At 40.7% G+C, this 17,886-nt stretch overlaps 3 protein-coding genes across 8 annotated transcripts in view; 1 reads left to right on the top strand and 2 right to left on the bottom strand.

Annotated features, from left to right (window-relative positions):
* Positions 1-564: 564 nt before the first annotated feature.
* On the bottom strand, positions 565-6,863 carry LOC127009536 (pre-mRNA-splicing factor SPF27-like). Its single transcript, XM_050882709.1, has 6 exons — positions 6,709-6,863; positions 5,816-5,906; positions 5,388-5,480; positions 4,321-4,493; positions 3,171-3,281; positions 565-827 (listed from the first exon to the last, which is right to left on the bottom strand). Exons 2-6 carry the CDS (start codon positions 5,888-5,890, stop codon positions 644-646), a joined length of 636 nt encoding a protein of 211 aa, XP_050738666.1. The 5' UTR covers positions 5,891-5,906; positions 6,709-6,863; the 3' UTR covers positions 565-643.
* Positions 6,864-8,256: 1,393 nt separating this feature from the next.
* On the top strand, positions 8,257-14,697 carry LOC127009533 (uncharacterized). Of its 3 annotated transcripts, none has more exons than XM_050882705.1 (8): positions 8,257-8,443; positions 8,863-9,095; positions 9,438-9,586; positions 9,690-9,838; positions 10,395-10,526; positions 13,606-13,804; positions 13,910-14,078; positions 14,255-14,697. In XM_050882705.1, the coding sequence occupies exons 2-8, from the start codon at positions 9,041-9,043 to the stop codon at positions 14,545-14,547; spliced, it is 1,146 nt and encodes a 381-aa protein (XP_050738662.1). In that variant the 5' UTR covers positions 8,257-8,443; positions 8,863-9,040; the 3' UTR covers positions 14,548-14,697. The 3 variants fall into 3 exon arrangements, with proteins under 3 accessions (XP_050738662.1, XP_050738661.1, XP_050738663.1); XM_050882704.1 differs by having other exon boundaries at positions 8,601-9,095; XM_050882706.1 differs by lacking the exons at positions 8,257-8,443; positions 8,863-9,095; positions 9,438-9,586; positions 9,690-9,838 and having other exon boundaries at positions 10,264-10,526; positions 14,255-14,696.
* Positions 14,698-15,543: 846 nt separating this feature from the next.
* The window catches only part of LOC127009532 (nascent polypeptide-associated complex subunit alpha, muscle-specific form-like), a 56,575-nt gene continuing 54,232 nt past the window's right edge, over positions 15,544-17,886 (bottom strand). For 3 of the 4 annotated variants that reach the window (XM_050882703.1, XM_050882700.1, XM_050882701.1), the window contains one exon: positions 15,544-17,308. In XM_050882703.1, coding sequence (XP_050738660.1) covers positions 17,174-17,308 — 135 coding nt within the window. In that variant the 3' untranslated portion in view covers positions 15,544-17,173. The remainder of the gene's footprint in view (positions 17,309-17,886) is intronic. The other variant, XM_050882702.1, reaches the window with a different exon arrangement.

Genomic DNA, 17,886 nt, shown 5'->3' with positions numbered 1-17,886 from the left:
CAGACGAGGAAATATGCCTCCTTCCCTCAACCACTTTGGGCTGCTGTGAGCTCCTTGTGGATAGTATGGCTTTTTTGCAGACCTCCACACCAAGGCAAAATTTTGCTGGCCCAAAATCATTACAGGAAGAGGAGAGCACTCCTTGGTTGTTAAAGGGCTCAGCTCCAACATAGAAAATAAGACCATTTATCTTATTCCAACTTCTTAAATTAGGGAATAAAATACCTAATTGTATCCTTAAAACCCTTTGATTTTCCCAACAATCTGAAGGGATCACATACATGCACTGTGTTTAGTCTAATTAAAAAGGAAAGGAAGTTGACTCCATTCACTCACCACATTTACAGAAACTTTGAATTTCTGCTTCCCCAGCTGCTTTACATTTCATTTTTACCATAATCAACATACACTTCAAGTTATTTTTTTTCTATGAATAAATTACCACATACTATTGAGTTACTGCACTGGCTAGCATGACTTTGCCTCATATGTGGAAAGTAGCATAATAATATTATAGTTTTCCAAAGTTAGTTGTGAGGAACACCCCCACAGAAACTGTATAAATATGTATGATCATTTATTTATAAATAAAATAATATTAAATGCCTAACACAGATATTGTATCAATTAAATTGATTTAAAGCTATTCAACAGCCTCTTTCTCTCTCTCCATCTTGGCAATCTCTGCATCAAGCAGCACACAGGCCTGCTCTATCTCGTAGTTCCTTGAGACAAGAGACACCCAGCTGCTCTCCAGATGGCGCAGCTCCTCACCAGCCTTGGTCTGCATGCTCTTCCTTGACCAATTCAGCTCCTGGATCTCCTTCCTGTAATGCCACAGTCACAATTACTACAATTCTGAACATAAGATAAGCCATAGTACTAGATGAATTCCAGGGCCTTGGAATTCACCCAGCTTTGCAGCAACTTAATATGAGAGGACAACAAAAATGGAAGAGTTGTTAGTTTTCCATTCTGACCTTGTTTTGTAGGAAATGAAATGACAAGAGCAATGGTTTCTCTTATGCCACTATTAACGAGTGTTTTGATTTACAAGCAAAAACTTTTCACTAAAAATGCCTCTGTTTACGAGCAGTGACTTGGTGAACTAGCATCATATTTGTACAAGTGAAACACGTGAGCATGGGTTCCCTTTGTTTGCCACAAGACGAGAGCGCTCAGAGCAGAAAACAAGGGGAATGGGGTCTCGGTCTGCATTGTACACTCGCGGAGGTAGCACTCGCACACTCATGTCCGCTTGCATTTGTGCTCAAGTGTGTGATCTTTGTGTTTTCAGTACTACAGTGTGCATTTATTTTAGTTTATGAGTTTTTTAGTTTGCAAGCGAAATTCCAGAACAAATTAAGCTCATAAACAGAGGTATGACTGTATATATATTCCTTCGGCAAAATCTTGTTTACCACTATAAGTTCCAACCATCCCCATGGCTACTCCTACTTCTCCCTCAGTCTTCTATTTTTTCCTCTTAAGCAAAACACCATTATTAATACTGTAACAATGGCTCCTACTTGTCTCTGCAATGAGTTAAGAAACTTAACACACTGAAATGACCACAAAAGAGATGGAGGGTCCTGGTCCATCTTTGAGTTTTCATTGGTGTAGAAGTTATGGCTAACCACTCCAAATTTTAGAATCTATCTTTCTTTAACTTTCACCTCCTCTTCCCTGGTAGAGGAGTCTCCAGTTCTCTCTGGTCATACACCCCCTTCTTGTAACACTCACCCCCCTCCCCTACTTTTTCTCTCCTTAAGGTATTCCTCAAGCCTGTCAATGCCAATCCTTGACTTTCTTAAACCCTCTTCATAATATATCCCTCCTACATTCTCATGCCATGTCCAAACCTTCAAACGACCTCAACATTTTCAAGAGGAGAGTATCAAGACACCTCACAGACCAAATCTGATCCTCCAGTTTTGGCTTCTCCTCCTGTCTGCTTTACAGGAGCAGTGCATTGCAGTTTAATTTTTTTTTTTTTTTTTTTTTTACTTATATCTGACTGGTTTGATGTAAAAAAAAAAAATGCTTAACCAATCCACATTCTACACCTCTTGCTTTCACATCCATATCTCTAGTACAGCTTTCCATTAATCATCTTTTCAAGGCACATGCCCTCCTCAGGTAACTTAAGCACACTGATAAGATTCTGGTGGTAAGAGAGCCAATTAGGACACACAGTAATGAGTTTAACCCATAAGCGTCGGGGCTGGGGACTGTTATTCTCGCTCCGCTGTTTGGCAGCGATATTGATGATTAAATAGGTGTCTTTTCATTCATCCCCCGTGGCAATTTCAAACCAAAAAAAATTTATATATATTAATATTTTTTTTCGCCAATCCTTCCTCCTCTCCAAAAATAAAATATTTTTTATTGCATGAGTGCATGATAGGCATAGATATGATGAGGGAAGAGGTGCTTTTTTTTTTATTATGCCAGATGGCGGCGAACTCCGCCACCCCACTTTCCGCCAGCGCGCATTCCATTCCATGACCACCCGACGTTAAGCTGGATTAATTTAGATTCAACAAATACATATGCATGAATTGGTTAACTAATAGAGTGGTGGATGAGTGGAGCAGGCTAGGTATTCATGTGGTGAGTGCTAACTTTATGGATAATGAGAATAGGTGGGGTTAGGTTTATAGGAATCCTGTATATGCCAACTGGCTTCTTGAAGACTCATGTTCTTATGTACTTGCCACATCCTTGCCCATTCAGACTCCTTTCATGCCCATGTTTTAAAGGCAAGAGTCAAGGTTGGCAGACCTGTACTATTCCTTAAGTCTCTCTTTACCCTCATGTTTACATTTCTCTCTCTCATATCTGCCCTGAGTGACTGTGTGGTTTACTTTCCTTTTGCTGTTCTATTTATGCTCCCACAGTGAGGTAAAACTGTTCCTGATTATAATTTTTTATACCTCATCTCACCATAGAAAATTGCATCAGTTGCATTTAACAATTAAATTTTAGTGTACAGATAAAATAAAACAAATTTCAGCATTGTATGAGTAACTTGAATGACATCTGCATACTGCAAAGTTTGGTACATATCAATGAGCTACACAGACTGAGATTTGAGATTGGACTTTCGATACATTAAATCCTAGTGCATGCTGAAACATTCAAATGGGTTATGTTGGGTAGACACTTACTTGAGGTCCTGCAAGAGAGCCTGGGAGCGGGTCAACATGTTCTGCAGTATAGTGTTGTGGCTCTTCCAGCATTCAGACCCATACTCATTCATCAATTCCAGGTTCATGATCCTGCAGAAATTCACATGATTAATTATATATAAAATGGGATTCTGAACATAGCTCATTTGAAAGTGGCCCAGTCACCACCCTCAACCAGCTGGCAATAGGAAGTAAGTCACTTGTAGTAGTAGTAGGAGGAGGAGAAGGAGTAAGAGTAGTAGTAGTAGTAGTAGTATAGTCCTGACTTGACTAAACGTGCGGTTGGGGGGGTTCAGCGTAGGGGGGATCCCCTTGTACAGTTTTGCCGCATGTCCCCTAGCCCGCGATGTAGAAATGTTCTAATATAAGTAAAACCAAGGCAAATATGATCAACAAATATGCACACACATTTAATCTTAGTATTATGACGTGTGAAAGAACAGTTAACTTATTATGGATAAGATATTTATAAGCATATAAAGAAATGTGGCATACATATTTTACAGTGTTGCTAAAAAAAAAATGCAATACTTATTATTGAGTTTCCCTTTCATTTTGGGATGTGTAAGTAGTTTCACAATTATATTTAGATTATATCGTGAAGGAATGTACGTTAAAATAAGCTGACACGAGTAAGAAAAAAAATACAGTCAAATCCTCGTGGTGGTAACGCCCCGAGAGAGAGAGAGAGAGAGAGGCAACCAACGTGGGGTTAAAAACGTGGCAACACTGTACTCCCGCTTGTTCCTCACAGGGCACCAACACAGCCGCACTTTAAGGTGAGTCTTATTATAGTAGTAGTAGCAGTAGTAGTAGTAACAGCAGTAGCAGTAGTAGCAGTAGTAGTAATCTTGGGAGAGAAGATTATGGAGGAATTGAAATAGTCTGAATATCTGTGAATGAGAATGTGTTTCTCTTTGCCAATAACATTTTGCTATTATAAATTGTAGGATCAGTGTACTTATTGTAACCAAAACACATCTCAAAAGTGAAAGTTCACTCTAAAATTGAAGTCTTCATAAACATGGTTCGTGGAAAGAAAATAACAAACAATATTTCACTAGATAAAAAGTATTGTGCTGAAGTATAATGTATGCATGGAGGCAGGAATAAAATAAGTTTCACACACCTGGTAGCTTGGTGTTCCAACTGAGCCATTGAGTTGTCAACACATTCGCCCCAGGCAGCAACATCCGTCATCTTGCCAGGTGGTGGTGGTGGCAGCTCATATCGTTTCATGCTGAGTGTATCCATGGGCTGTCTTGCTGCCACTCTTTCAAATTCACAGCGCATCACCTCAGTCTGGGCCAAACAGGTAATGTGTGAAATTTCAACTTTAATGCATCTATCATTATAAAGAGGTGGCACATAAATAAACCATTTTCTTTTACCATTTACCCCCTGTCCAGAGTCTTTCTCTAAATTTTAAAAAATTACCTATTTCTAGACTGCCTCATTCTCCCTACACCATCCCAAGGGTCCCTCCTAGTAAGGCTCCATGCCAAGTTCCTATCCCAAGTAACACTGGGAAAAGGACTCACTGACTTGGTCTAGCCATGAGCTTTGTGAGCACCCATTTGCAGCTCTGTGGTCTTGTGGTTTGCATGCCTAGCTATGAATCTGTGGGCCTGGGTTTGAATCCCAGCCTGGGCAGTCTACATGTAGCTCACTCAGCTGTTCATCCTTCCTTTTGGACTTGTTAATGGAAAACCTGGGGAAAGTAAACTGCAGTAACTCAGATATTTCACTTGCCCTGTGTCCCAGGGAAATGGGTTCTCACCCACCACAGGCTAAAGAGCCAAATTACCATTTCCTGTACTCAAGAATCTAGACTACTGTATTTTATTCAGGTAAAAATTTCTTTGCAAGATTTTGAACTCTTGGGTTTTCCAGATTATAATTTACTGCCTTTAAGAGTTATGACTATTGGGATTTTCAGATCAGTGGAATTCAAATTAACATGCTTTCACAAGAATGGCAAATGCTGATGCCCTAAGCTCAGATTATTCAAATACCACCTAAAAATTATAATGTATGAATTACTATTTCAGAAATTATAAAATCCACATTCTGACTGTATTCAATACATATACAGGTGAAGTTTAAAAATCTTTTTAGGCAAGGGTTTCCCATCTCAACATAATATCACTCGTCTGCATGCATAGACATAAAAATAATAGTTTATGAGTTATTCACCTCAAAACCTGCAAGGTTGAGGACTGGGAGGTGCTCCAGGTAGTTTTTGGTGGGACGGTACCTCTTTTTCTCATCCTCCACCATGGCCAAGGCCTGGGGGAAGAGAAGTGTGTGATGAAAATATGACCTTGATGTATTTATTAAGAGGCTATCAGGAGGCTGAGTAACAACTATATACATTTATCTCCTTCACTGAAATCAATGTCTTTGCTAACTCAGTTACTAATTTACATAGGCAATTAGGTACTTGAGCAGATGGTTTGATGCTGGGAAAAAAATGGATATATAAATTTCTTAAACATTAACACTTCATTGAATAATTCAAATTCTTTAGAAAAATGTGAGAACAACATTTTACATGTATGTACGTAGCTATCTGCAAAATTAACATTTGATGATCAAACAGGTTATATAAATAAAACACTTACTGCTTCCCTGACTCCAGGCTCATCATATCCAGTGTCGATGTAGGGCAATGCATCCACTATCACGTCGTGACTCATCCTTGAAGGCTTCTCCCTAGGAACAAAGGCCCAAATTGTTAAAAAATTACATTATATAGTGCAGTGATGGATGTAGCTTTCTCTTTTCATAGGAGTCAGGTAAACCTCTAGGGTTGCCTGTCTCTCCACTGTATAACAGCCATGCTATTAATCAACTTTATAAAACTTCCTACTGGTAGTCTTGCATTCCTTTACATATACAAGCCCCTCACCCACTCTACAAGATTTATTGGGTAAAATGATCATGAAAAAGCAAGTAAGCTAACCTAACTTTGATAATAACCTATAGTATATACTACCATCCCTAAATGAGGGCTGGGGTGCAGTCAAGGCAGCAAGGAAGAGAAGGACTGATAGAGGGTGAGAGGGATGAGAGGGAATGAAAGGGAAGGAGAAGAAATGATAGAGGAAGAGAGGGAACGAAAGGGGAAGAGAGGGAACGAAAGAGCAAGAGAGGGAATGAAAGAGGAAGAGAGGGAACGAAAGGGGAAGGGAAACGAAAGAGGATGAGAGGGAATGAAAGGAGAAGAGAGGGCACGAAAGAGGAAGAGAGGGAACGAAAGAGGAAGAGAGGGAACGAAAGAGGATGAGAGGGAATGAAAGAAGAGAGGGCACGAAAGAGGAAGAGAGGGAACGAAAGAGGATGAGAGAGAATGAAAGGAGAAGAGAGGGCACGAAAGAGGAAGAGAGGGAACGAAAGAGGAAGAGAGGGAACGAAAGAGGAAGAGGAAAATCTTAAGGAATGAAAATGTTACCTATCTCATACATTACTCAAGAAAGGTATTTGTTACTCTTCTCTGTTATATGTATTCACTCACCCAATTGTTCTCTTTCTGTGAGGTCAGCCCAGCCGCTTGAACACTTTATCGGCTACTATTACTTCTTTTTCCGCTGCCTTTTCCACCACGCTTCTCAAACACAACAATAACAACACCGACTCCTGATTGTTATGATGATGATGTGATGGCTCTTATGGCTGCATTTAACGGGGTAGCTATTCCTTTTTCCTCATATTTTCCGTGTGGCCCTTTTATTTCTAATGTAGACCCTTTAGCTCCTATTGATTGATTGATGGTTTATTGTTGTAAAGGTACACAACAAAGGAGAAGGGAGGAACATGCCATCCCGACCCCAAAGCAATACATGTGATTTGAAGTAATGCAAGAACCAAGGTTAAGATTCGTAATATGATAATAGAATACAGGAAAACAAAGGAAGTGCATGGAACTAATACAGCTATAATAAGTAACTTCCAAGATTAATTGGTAAATGGTTGCTTAATTCAGATCGATCTTTCTTTAATTATTTTCAATGTTGTTCTCTGAGTTCCAACGTGGGGTTCTTTTATTTTCTATGTATAGGCTACGTGGTATAATATTATTTCGTGTTAACTCATTGAACAATTAAGGTATAGAGGCCTACACTAACAGACATATTCTTGTTCTGAAGTGCAATAGAGAGAATCGAGCTGAGTGGGGGAAGAAATAGCTTGAATAAGTATCGTGCGGTTCGTGGAGAAATGCGACTTTTAACTTTAGCAGTGCCAAGATGCAGTGGTTGTAGCTACTGGGAAGGGTAATCTCTCTATAGGTAACGTCCGAGATAATTCCAGTAGTAACACTCTTGACAAGAAGTATACATTTGGCCTGTTTCATGAGTGTGCAGAGATGTCAGTGGAGATTATAGTGATCGACACGCATGTAATCATTTTCAGTACTTCGAGCATAATTTGATCATTGTTATCAGCTGTAAATAACTTTTCTTTCACTGCTTGAAGAGGCACAACATACTCTCTGAATAGGTCTTCTTCAAAAGCGTAACCTGAGGGTAGGCTACACGCAAGCAGATGTAGCCTATTTGTGCGTTCTTAATATTTATTTGTGACATATTTTAAGCAGTAATTAAGCTGATCTCGTCACCATTAATCGAAATCATTAAACATAGACCAACACGCGGCCAGTAGGTACAGGAGGAAAAGTGGAACGAGGAGAGGAAATGAGATGTTAAAGAAAGAAAGGAAAGAAGGAAGGAAGGAAGGAATAATGGAAGGAAGAAGAGAAGGGTCGTACAATTGGTTCTCTTTGGCACAAATGAAGGAGCATGAAAAAAAAAACTGAAATCGGCATTTTTTCATAAGTGTTTGGGTGTTGATACATATAACATGCACACCACCGTCATCATTAGTCCACATTACATCATTTCCCGTGCGTAAAACTGTAACCTATGAGCATTTACTAAGTTCATGTGATTTCTGGATAACAAATGCACTATTATAAGTCGCAAATGGAATGCATCAATGCCTAATGTGACCGACGACATCCTTTGAGATAAGACACCCATTCTGAGTCTGCTGCTCCCCTCATAACCGCGCACCGCCTCACCTCCACTCTTGAGGCTCCCCTTGCTTTCAGGGTCTCACTCGGCCTGGCTGCCGCAGTGCCTCGGCCAGTGCCTCTTTAGCTTCTGTTGAGACCGTCACTCCCTCTCCTGCGCTGTCACACTCGTTGTTCCGTGACCTTGTTCCAGCTCTCAAACCCACGGAGACGACCGATTGTTTGTAGCTTACATTGCTGCTGATTCTGGGAGTCACTTAACCTTAGAGTGAAGCTTGCCATTTCAGTAATTTGTTTTTGCAGTGATACGTTAATTGCTGTTTATAATGTTTGAAAATCGTGTATTTCCCTGATGACATCCCCTTGTGATTACTTAGGGGGTGTCTACTGAAAGCCAAGAGGAAGTATACGTCCTTTCCACGAGTGCCCTAAGCCGTCAGTGCCGCCCTCCGAAGCCTCTCTAGTGGCCAAGCGTCCGTGATCGATCAGGCCCCCCACCTGGCACCCCACCCCACCAGCATCACCCTACAGGGGCTGATGTACTGATTGCAGCCCCCGTGCGGTTTGGACTTCAGACTGGAAAGTTCTCATAGTGAACATCCACGGAGAGTGATAACTACACTATCATTGGTGTTCCAGGCTAAACAAAGGAGCAGAATTTTGCATCATGATTAAAAAGACAGAACTCAAGCAACATTACGGTGTATTCTTAAGCTTTTAGACTGATTATATGGAGTGTTAATGAGTCACCTGGTGTCAGTGCCTCCTGGCCAGACTGATGACTGACAAGTAGCAGAAAAATCGTGCCGTCCTCACCATGGGCAGCTGGCGACGACGCCCCGGCAGGTGCAAACGAAGACTACAGGTCGCAGGTAGTTGCCCGTAGTAATTGTTCAAGTATATAATATTTTCACCGTGTTATGCCATGCACTTTATATTGGGGGTTCCTCAAGGAGCGGTTCGCGACCTCGAATAGGGTCGTAAGCCTCTGTTCACCGTGTCCCTACGTACATCTTCATAAATAAAGAGCTAAATAACAGATGGAGGGAGGCACGTGCTGTTGTTACTCATTACTGTCAGGAGGACTGGAATTGCAGTACAGGCGCTGGATGCTCAAAGGTGGTGGTAACTTATCCCCGGAGATGGTTGTAAGTCACGGGTCGCTGCAACATCAGTCACTTGGTACTATGCTACAGAGGTGTTTACTTTCACAGCGGTGGTTGTGGCCGTGGTGGCGGCTGTGGGGCTGGTGCTGATGCTGGGGACGGGTGAGGAGGAAGCCACGAGACACAATACAGGGGCGCGAGACGAGCTGGGGTTGCCTGCTCATACTTTGGAAGATGGCCACACGCCGCCCTCCATGGTAAGTGCTACATTGCATCAAGCAAGCAAAGTAATTCTAAGAGAGGGAAAAGTTTCATCACTAGTAGATATTAACTTTTAATTAGAATATTCTCGTTTGAAAGTATTCGGTGCCTGGAACAGTGGTCATGAGGACAGGGAAAAGTGAAGGCCTGCTGGAAAGGTTTCTGAATGGCCGCGGCACCTTGGGGGAGATCATCAGCCTCGATATGACCCATCCTGCCTCAAGCAACGCGCACTGCCTCCACACAAAGTGAGTAACAACCTCACTTTAGCTTGAAAATGCTTATCTTAGAATAAAGTTCTTATATCAGTTGATCAATCAGAATGAATCATATTTGAGGTAGATAGAGACCAGCGTTGCCAAATTGTCGTACACACCGTATTGGAATTGAATTGAATTGAATTGAAATATTTATTGTTGTAAAATACAACAAAGGGGAATGGCTGGTCTTGCAGACAAACCCCTGACTAGGCTAGTTACAAAAAATAAAAATCTCCATTGTACAAAAATAAAAAAAACATATGTTGAGGCGTATTGGACTTTCGTAGTTTCTGACTGATATCTATAGCAAAAACAAACAAACAAACATCAATAAATAACAGTTTTAACGCTAACTTTAATATTCTTTCGTTATTTGTGTAGGTACGAGAGTTTGAGGCTTAAAAATGATAAATACAATGTGGTAAATACGATAATCTGGCAACGCTGATAGAGACAAGTAGAGATATATAGTGATAGAGAGGGGGGAGAGAGGTAACGTTGATGTGCACATTCTCCGTAACGAAATCTTGATCCTCCCCGGCAGGACAGATCCGAGTTATCCCGTGTGCCCTCACCCCGCCTCGCTGGATCGCCACATTTCCAATCAGCTCAAGACGGAAGGCGTTTGGCAGGCTCGCACTCTTGCCTTGCTTCCTGTTGCCCTGCGATCTTACCCGTCAGTGTTCTGCCCTGTGCACTCCCTATGACTTATTAGAATCATCATCATCATCAGATATTAGATTATTCCAGGACAAAGGCATTTCGCAACGTTCTCCATCTCTCCACCTCATTGTCTGCCTACCATTGTTTTCTGTTACAATTTCTTGGTTGCTACTGTTACTGTCGTTGTCCATCTGAGCTCTACGCATATGACCTGCCCAAGTTCATTTCATATTCTTCATAGTATCTAATTAACCTGTGTTTATTTTCTATTCCATTATGCTCGTTTTCTGTCTCCATATTTTACCTAGCATATATTTGTCACCATTCCTCTTAGTGTGCTTCTTAGCTTTTCCTCTAAATATTCTGCAAGACGCCAAGTTTCTGCACCGTATGTTAAGATATTGGCAGGATATATTGATTGACATCTTTCTCTTTATGCAGGGAGAGTGGCAGGCTACTATTGTTGAAATTACCATGTTTACCAATAGCACTCCATCTCATTTTTACTCTCTTCCTGATGTAGTTTTCGTGGTCTGGATATGCACTAACTGTTTGTTCTAGATATGCATATGCATTCTTCTACTCTCAAAAGTTCCATTCCCGACGAAGGGTTAATGCGACGGAGATGAGCCACGCCCAGCCATTGCGTATGCCCCCAAGATTACGCACATTACTTAAGATCTATATAGTTAGCACAGAGAAAAGGCATATCAATGGTTTGTAGATACAGAGAAAAGGTGACCGCGGCCGGGTAACCTTGTTGAGAGTGGATTCGAAGTTATTTTTAGCGTTTGTCACTTGTAAAAACGTTCAGGTATACCTCACACAGGAGTCTTGGCATTGGTAACTTGGCAAGGTGATCCTCCTCCTCAGTCCTCCAATTGATGTTGAGTGAGCTTAACTAGTAGTTTAGGCACTGGTAAGGTGACCACCCGTCTCAGTCCTCTGTTCCCTTGGACACAGCAGGGAACGGCTTCACAACGGCGTTTTCGAGGCACCAGATAAGGTGGTGCTCCATGCTGACCCGCTCGTAATGCACACCGCACGGGTCCTGCCCGTGAGAGATGCTGAACTCAAAGGCCAGGGCGAAGAGCCCACAGCTGTACGTGGCCGTCCTGCTGTCGCTGCACGGGCCGCAGCATGGCGCCCGGTGGCCGCACGTGCAGCTACTGCAGCTGCCGCACCAGCGCGGCCGTAGAGGTGGACAGGCTGTCGTACATATAGTTGTACACAAGATCTAAAGAAATTTACTTAGACCTTGGTCGTACACAGTCAGTTGGCCACTGCACGCCGCGCCGAACAAGGACAATAGCAGCCAATGGCTGCCCGCCGGGGCCATATTCAGAAAACACTTACAACGTTGTAAGGCCGAGGTACAACCTCCGACCCTCACACCCGAATTCAGGAAGCATCCGGGAGGTTGTAAAGGAGGTGTAAGGAGGATGTAAGTTACAACCTCGACGGAGGTGGTGTAAATCTTACAACATTCTTTATATTGACATGAAATATGTCCTAATTAGTGTTTCCTGACAACAAAATTAAAGTATAAGAGTCAATATGGCAAATTTCTTCCATAAAAGCGAGATGATACAGGGGTTGCGTTTGTTTACATCCTCAGTCAGACCACTGCCAGCACCCACGATTTTTTTGGCTAAGGGACAAAATTACATTCGATAATACTGAAGTAATTAGGACCAGTATGCATTTCACTATATAGACAAGGTTTATCCCATGTTTTTTTTGTGTTTTTAACGATTCTAACCTTCGCTTTCACCAGAAATGCTTCGGTTTCCCCTTCCCCCCCTTCGGGTGAGGAAAAAGGGGAAACGATTTATTCACCGATGCCAATGAAGGTCAAATCATAAAAAATAAACATCAAAAACATCAGAAGAAACTATTGTACATGGTGTAATTTTTAATGGTTTAGCTATTAATGTGTAGAATGTGGTGCAGCAACACTAAGTCCGCTGTGGGGTGTACACCATGTCGCCTGCCTCTGGCCACGGCACGTCACGCAAGCAAATGCCGTGTTTGGCTTTCCAATTTCTACCTTTCTACCGTCAGTAACACTTAAGTCGCCACTGCGCTAAAGTCGCCAGACGTCATATATTATGAATATTAGCGTCACTGATGACTTGAATGTGCCACTAGAGAGGTGCATGTAACTATTCAAGTTGTAACTGTCTGATCTCAGTTATTTCAGTGACGCTAAATTCATAATATATGACATCTGGCAACCTTAACGCAGTGGCGTCTGTCAGTGATTGGCTGGCACACTTTCTTCATCGACTCTGACTCGCTCGTGATTCGCTGGGACGAGTGTGATGACGTCATGAATGCGTTGCCCAATCAGCTGCCTCTCTGAGCTACAACCTGTCCTCTCTGAGTTAAACGTTAAACCCTCCCCGCAACCTCCTTTCTGAATGCGGGTGTAAGGAGTTACACCCTCGGGCTTACAACCTGCTTTCTGAATATGGCCCCCGGCGGGCGACCGTAGTCCGTCATGGATGAGGCACACAACGCTTTGGCCAACACTGATATGCATAATATATTACATATTTTTTTTTTTTGCTGCCTCAAGTTGATATGCTTGCTCTTGCTCCTCATGACATAACATCCCACGTACGACTCACGCGTCACGATACACAGAGGTCGGAGTGGTCTTGGTACAGGCAGACTGCCGATATTGTAGAGTGCAGGATGTAACAGCAGTGAACCGGTGTTTTTATTTGGATTACATTATCTTGTTTTTCTTAATACTTTGCGATAGGGCTACCGAATCAAACGCGTGGTCTAACTCGCCTTCTTCTCATAATTCATTCCATAAGCTTTTGTGTTCTTTCGACATGGTTTTGGTTAGAACGCTGATTATCCCCCTTCTTCATCATCTCTCTAATGTTTCGGATTGTGGTGTTGTTTTCCTACAAGTGATACGACAATTTATTTCTCAGGTTCACACTTGAAGAATTGTATAGGCTATATTTCTTCTTGTTTCATTATTAGTAGGATACTTTTTTTCTAATTTTCATAGCTCCTTTATTCTGTGCGTGTGTGTGTGTGTGTGTGTGTGTCACTGCTTCATGGGTCTGCAGGTCTAGCACTCTGGTGGACATTGGGGCTCACATAGGAGTGTTCAGCCTGATGGGAGCGCATCTCGGGGCGACTGTGGTAGCTGTGGAGCCGGTCTATGCCTCGGCTGTTCATCTTCACGCGGGGGCAACTGCAGGAGATGTTTCCGAGAAGATCACGATACTACTTCATGCTGTGACCCGGGAGCCAACGCAGGTCAAGGTTGGTGAGAATATCGTAAAGAAAATACAAATGAAGCTAGTGGCTCCATCAATTGTGTGAGGATGCAGTGCAATCAATGATCACGTGTCTTAATTCCTCCCTCAGCTGAAGTACAAGAATGGCAACCTTGGGGGCACATCTGTAGTGGATGTCACCCCACAGGAGGCCGAGTCTATCCGCTCTTCACGCCCTCATGATGTGGTCACCTCCATCACCCTCGACTCACTGGCTCCCTTTATCAATACCTCAGTGGTCATCGTCAAGCTCGACAGCGGTAAGTGATCTTGCGTCATTATTTTGTGAGATGGCTCAGTATTATGCACATATATATTATTAGGAAGTTCATTTATTTGTTGGTCTTTAAAAACAGCCTATGTTCTATAAAGACTGTCAAAATACACTCTATCTTTAAATCAAAGAATTCACATCAGGTGGATTTTGTTCTACCAGAGGGACGGGAATGTGAGGCGGTATTGGGGGGACACGATCTCCTCACCGCCCGCTTCACGCCGTACATCTTCATGGAGTGGACGGTGCTGGCCAACAACCGACACAAGTTCAATGCCCCATGTCGCCCGCACCACCTTCGGGAAATGGTTCAGTGGCTGTCCTCCCACGGCTACCACGCGCACATCTCCAAGTCTGGTGCACCTCTCAATCCCGACAAAGTGGATACGTGGAGGGCAGGAGACATTTACTGGAGGCACTCTACTGCTCTCCCTCTCCACCCTTCAGCTTCTTAGTGCAGGAGACCAGTGTGCAGCTACATAATTAAAATCAATAGGAATACTTAAGATATGAGATACATTTGTTGGATTAAGATTCATTGTTTTCTATCCTTGAATGTTGAAAGTAATGAAAGAGTAATTTGTTATCACATAACAATATATATATATATATATATATATATATATATATATATATATATATATATATATATATATATATATATATATATATATATATATATATATATATATATATATATATATATATATATATATATATATATATATAAAGACTCTATATATATATATATATCTATATATATATATATATATATTTATATATGGTTACAAAGATATTTGATGTTTTACAACATCTCTGAATATGTAGTGTCTAATCTGGTTGCATGATAGGATGTGATGATTTGAATAGGTAAATTATGAATGTGTGAAATTTTCATTTATCTAATCTCTTAGGTTGCTAGGTCTATGCTTAAAGATTTATTATTATTATATGATTGATAAAATGCATAACTGTTGAGTTACATTACTAAATTTCATTACCCTGCATTTCCTTTTTTCAGACTAATGAGTAAATATCTATCACTTCTTACCAAAACTGTAATTTATATCACCAATTACTTACTAAACTGAAAAATTTTGGTAAATCAGTGTATTTCGCTATAGTGGTTGGGGGCTGAGCACATTGATGAGAATGGTGGGAGACACTACATAATAAAATTATTTCAGAAAAAAACATTTATTATTTTAGTGTGGATAAATAGACTATACATCTTATGAACCGGTGTACTGAAAAAAATAAAAGACCAATAGGCTTTATCTACCTATTTGGAGATCGACGTAGAAAATATGATATACATACATATATACATGTGTGAATGAGTGTGCATATATATATATATATATATATATATATATATATATATATATATATATATATATATATATATATATATATATATATATATATATATATATATTTTCACACACACACACACACACACACACACACACACAGTGACACACACACTCACACATATACACAAACACACACTATAGTACATGTGGTCTCTCAGACAGAATGGCTGCCTTGGGAGAGGCACTTGGGACTCTTCCCTAATGCAAAAATATCATTGGCTTCATCTAGCTTGAAAATATGAATGGTCTATCTTCCAGTCAAGCTCTGGCAGAATGACATGATGCAGCAATGAGTTCAGTTTGCTTTAGCTCCTCCAGACCCTTGTTTGGCTGACACACTCATGCATTAACATAATATTCATAATGTATTTCAACATATTTGTTGTTGGGCAATCATGGCTGATGAAACTGGAGGTATGTGTATCTTGTTTGACATTGATTTTTCTTTTGGACAATTTAAGCACAAGGAGCAGTAAATGTCCTTCTGAGCACCAAAGGAGAGTGAGTCATCACAGCAAAGGCAACACATAGGAAGGAAAAATAAAAAAGTGAGTAAAAACGTGATCAAATTCATAAAAAAGTTATTCTGATGAAGTTCAACAACTAGAAATTTCATGTCACTCTACATAGCATATGTAATGCTTCTGCCTAATTTTTGCCAAAAGGGAAATTATACTGTAAGGATCATTTTAAAGTAAAAAGCACACATTATGTATTAACAAAAGTAATAGCAACATGAGCATGAGGGTCAAGTATCACATATTTGAGTTGGTCCTCACATACTGACTGGCTTGAAGTTTCCTTCAAGTTATGCATTGAGGCATTTATACATGAAACTAAAAACTCACACACTTTAGTCTTGGGGTACCTCCCTTGGTTTCTAACCTGTTTGAAATACAGGTTGATAATATGCATACATAGGTATACATGCAGATACACCTACTGTTACTGGTTGGATAATGGAGGGTGTTCAAGTATATGCAAGTATTCACCACAACAATGAAAATATCTTCATGAGCTTCAAGAAATTAATCAACACAAAACTGTAAATTGTGGGTTGGTAGTGCATGGTAAGACACCACACAGTAGCGGTCAACATCACCAAAAAGTGTAAATATTAAAGGGAAAGTGCAGAGCCACTGACCATGGCAAGCCAGAAGAGGAGAATGATGACACATTTCCAGCATAACATGGTGACTACAATAAATTTTCTGTAGAAAATGCTGAGAAAACTATCAAACAGGCTTATATGACAGTTTCCAATGTGAGTGTGGGGTGGCAGCGTAGGTAACCAATAGTTAACAAAAGTGGGTTTTTCATCACTGTGGATGAAGACTGTATAATGTAAGTCAGAGGTGAGCAGGTAAATATGTTAGTGGGGAATAAAATGCAGACAGATGGACAGACAACGGAAGAATAATGTGTAATCAACTACTAATACCTTTGGAGTTAAACTATTAAGTGTGCTCCTTACTTCATGAGTACAGAAATCATATACTTGTACAACATGTACAAATGAAAAACAAATAACTGAACTTTTCTAAAATTACACAGCAAGAATGGTTCTTGCATTCACATGAGACAAATGCTATTGAATTCCCATGTAAGAAAAAAGACCTCATGGGAAGAAATAGTAAATTTCTCAAGCTTCCCCATTATGATCCTTATTAACAGTACCCTTGGCCAGAGTGAAACAGAGGGACAGTCAATGGAAGAAGGGGTAATTGTAGGTCTGAGGGTGCATGGTCCTGGGGAGGGGGGGAGGGGGTCTGGAGGGGGGACCACGGGGCGAGATGGAAGTCTGGATGTCGTCCGGCTCATAATAAATGTCACTGGAGTCCTGTGTGAAGGCCAAAAGAAGCCAGGGGTTAGTGGGTCAGCAGCACTACCCTGCCCACACCAGGTGACCTCCACTACAACTGAAACACCTGTAAACTCCCTCCTCCCATAATACTGCAGGGCACACACCTGAAACCTGTTCAGCATGTAACACTTAGGCCACGCTAACTAAAACACGAGACAGTTACACATTTATATACCACTTCTGTATTACTATCCTTAGAAAAACATGATATGCAAAATACTTAAGTTTTCTTGATGAAATATTAATAAAGACCATACTATTTGTACCTCACAATCAAAGCAAAATAAAGTAAATTGGGAGTTGAGAATAAGTGGAAAAATTATTCAAAAGGATATTGTTATATGAAATGGTCCACATCACCATTCATATGCCACTCAGGTACTTAAGCTTCATCTTCTGACATATATATATATATATATATATATATATATATATATATATATATATATATATATATATATATATATATATATATATATATATATATATATATATATATATACGATGTAAACAATATAAAGGCAGATAGTTTACATAACATCAGAGATGACGTC

Source organism: Eriocheir sinensis, chromosome 41 (assembly GCF_024679095.1).
Source record: "Eriocheir sinensis breed Jianghai 21 chromosome 41, ASM2467909v1, whole genome shotgun sequence".
Lineage (NCBI taxonomy): Eukaryota > Metazoa > Arthropoda > Malacostraca > Decapoda > Varunidae > Eriocheir > Eriocheir sinensis.
Note: the sequence above shows the minus strand (reverse complement) of the source record. Positions and strands in the feature narration are given on the sequence as shown.

Coding starts and splice junctions, on each gene's coding strand:
- LOC127009536 (XM_050882709.1), bottom strand. CDS start 5,890: ATGAGTCACGACGTGATAGTGGATGCATTGCCCTACATCGACACTGGA. Junction 5,481..5,815: donor AGCCTGGAGTCAGGGAAGCA/GTAAGTGTTTTA, acceptor CTCTTCCCCCAG/GCCTTGGCCATGGTGGAGGA. Junction 4,494..5,387: donor TCAACCTTGCAGGTTTTGAG/GTGAATAACTCA, acceptor TGTTTGGCCCAG/ACTGAGGTGATGCGCTGTGA.
- LOC127009533 (XM_050882705.1), top strand. CDS start 9,041: ATGGGCAGCTGGCGACGACGCCCCGGCAGGTGCAAACGAAGACTACAG. Junction 9,096..9,437: donor ACGAAGACTACAGGTCGCAG/GTAGTTGCCCGT, acceptor TTACTTTCACAG/CGGTGGTTGTGGCCGTGGTG. Junction 9,587..9,689: donor GCCACACGCCGCCCTCCATG/GTAAGTGCTACA, acceptor CTCGTTTGAAAG/TATTCGGTGCCTGGAACAGT.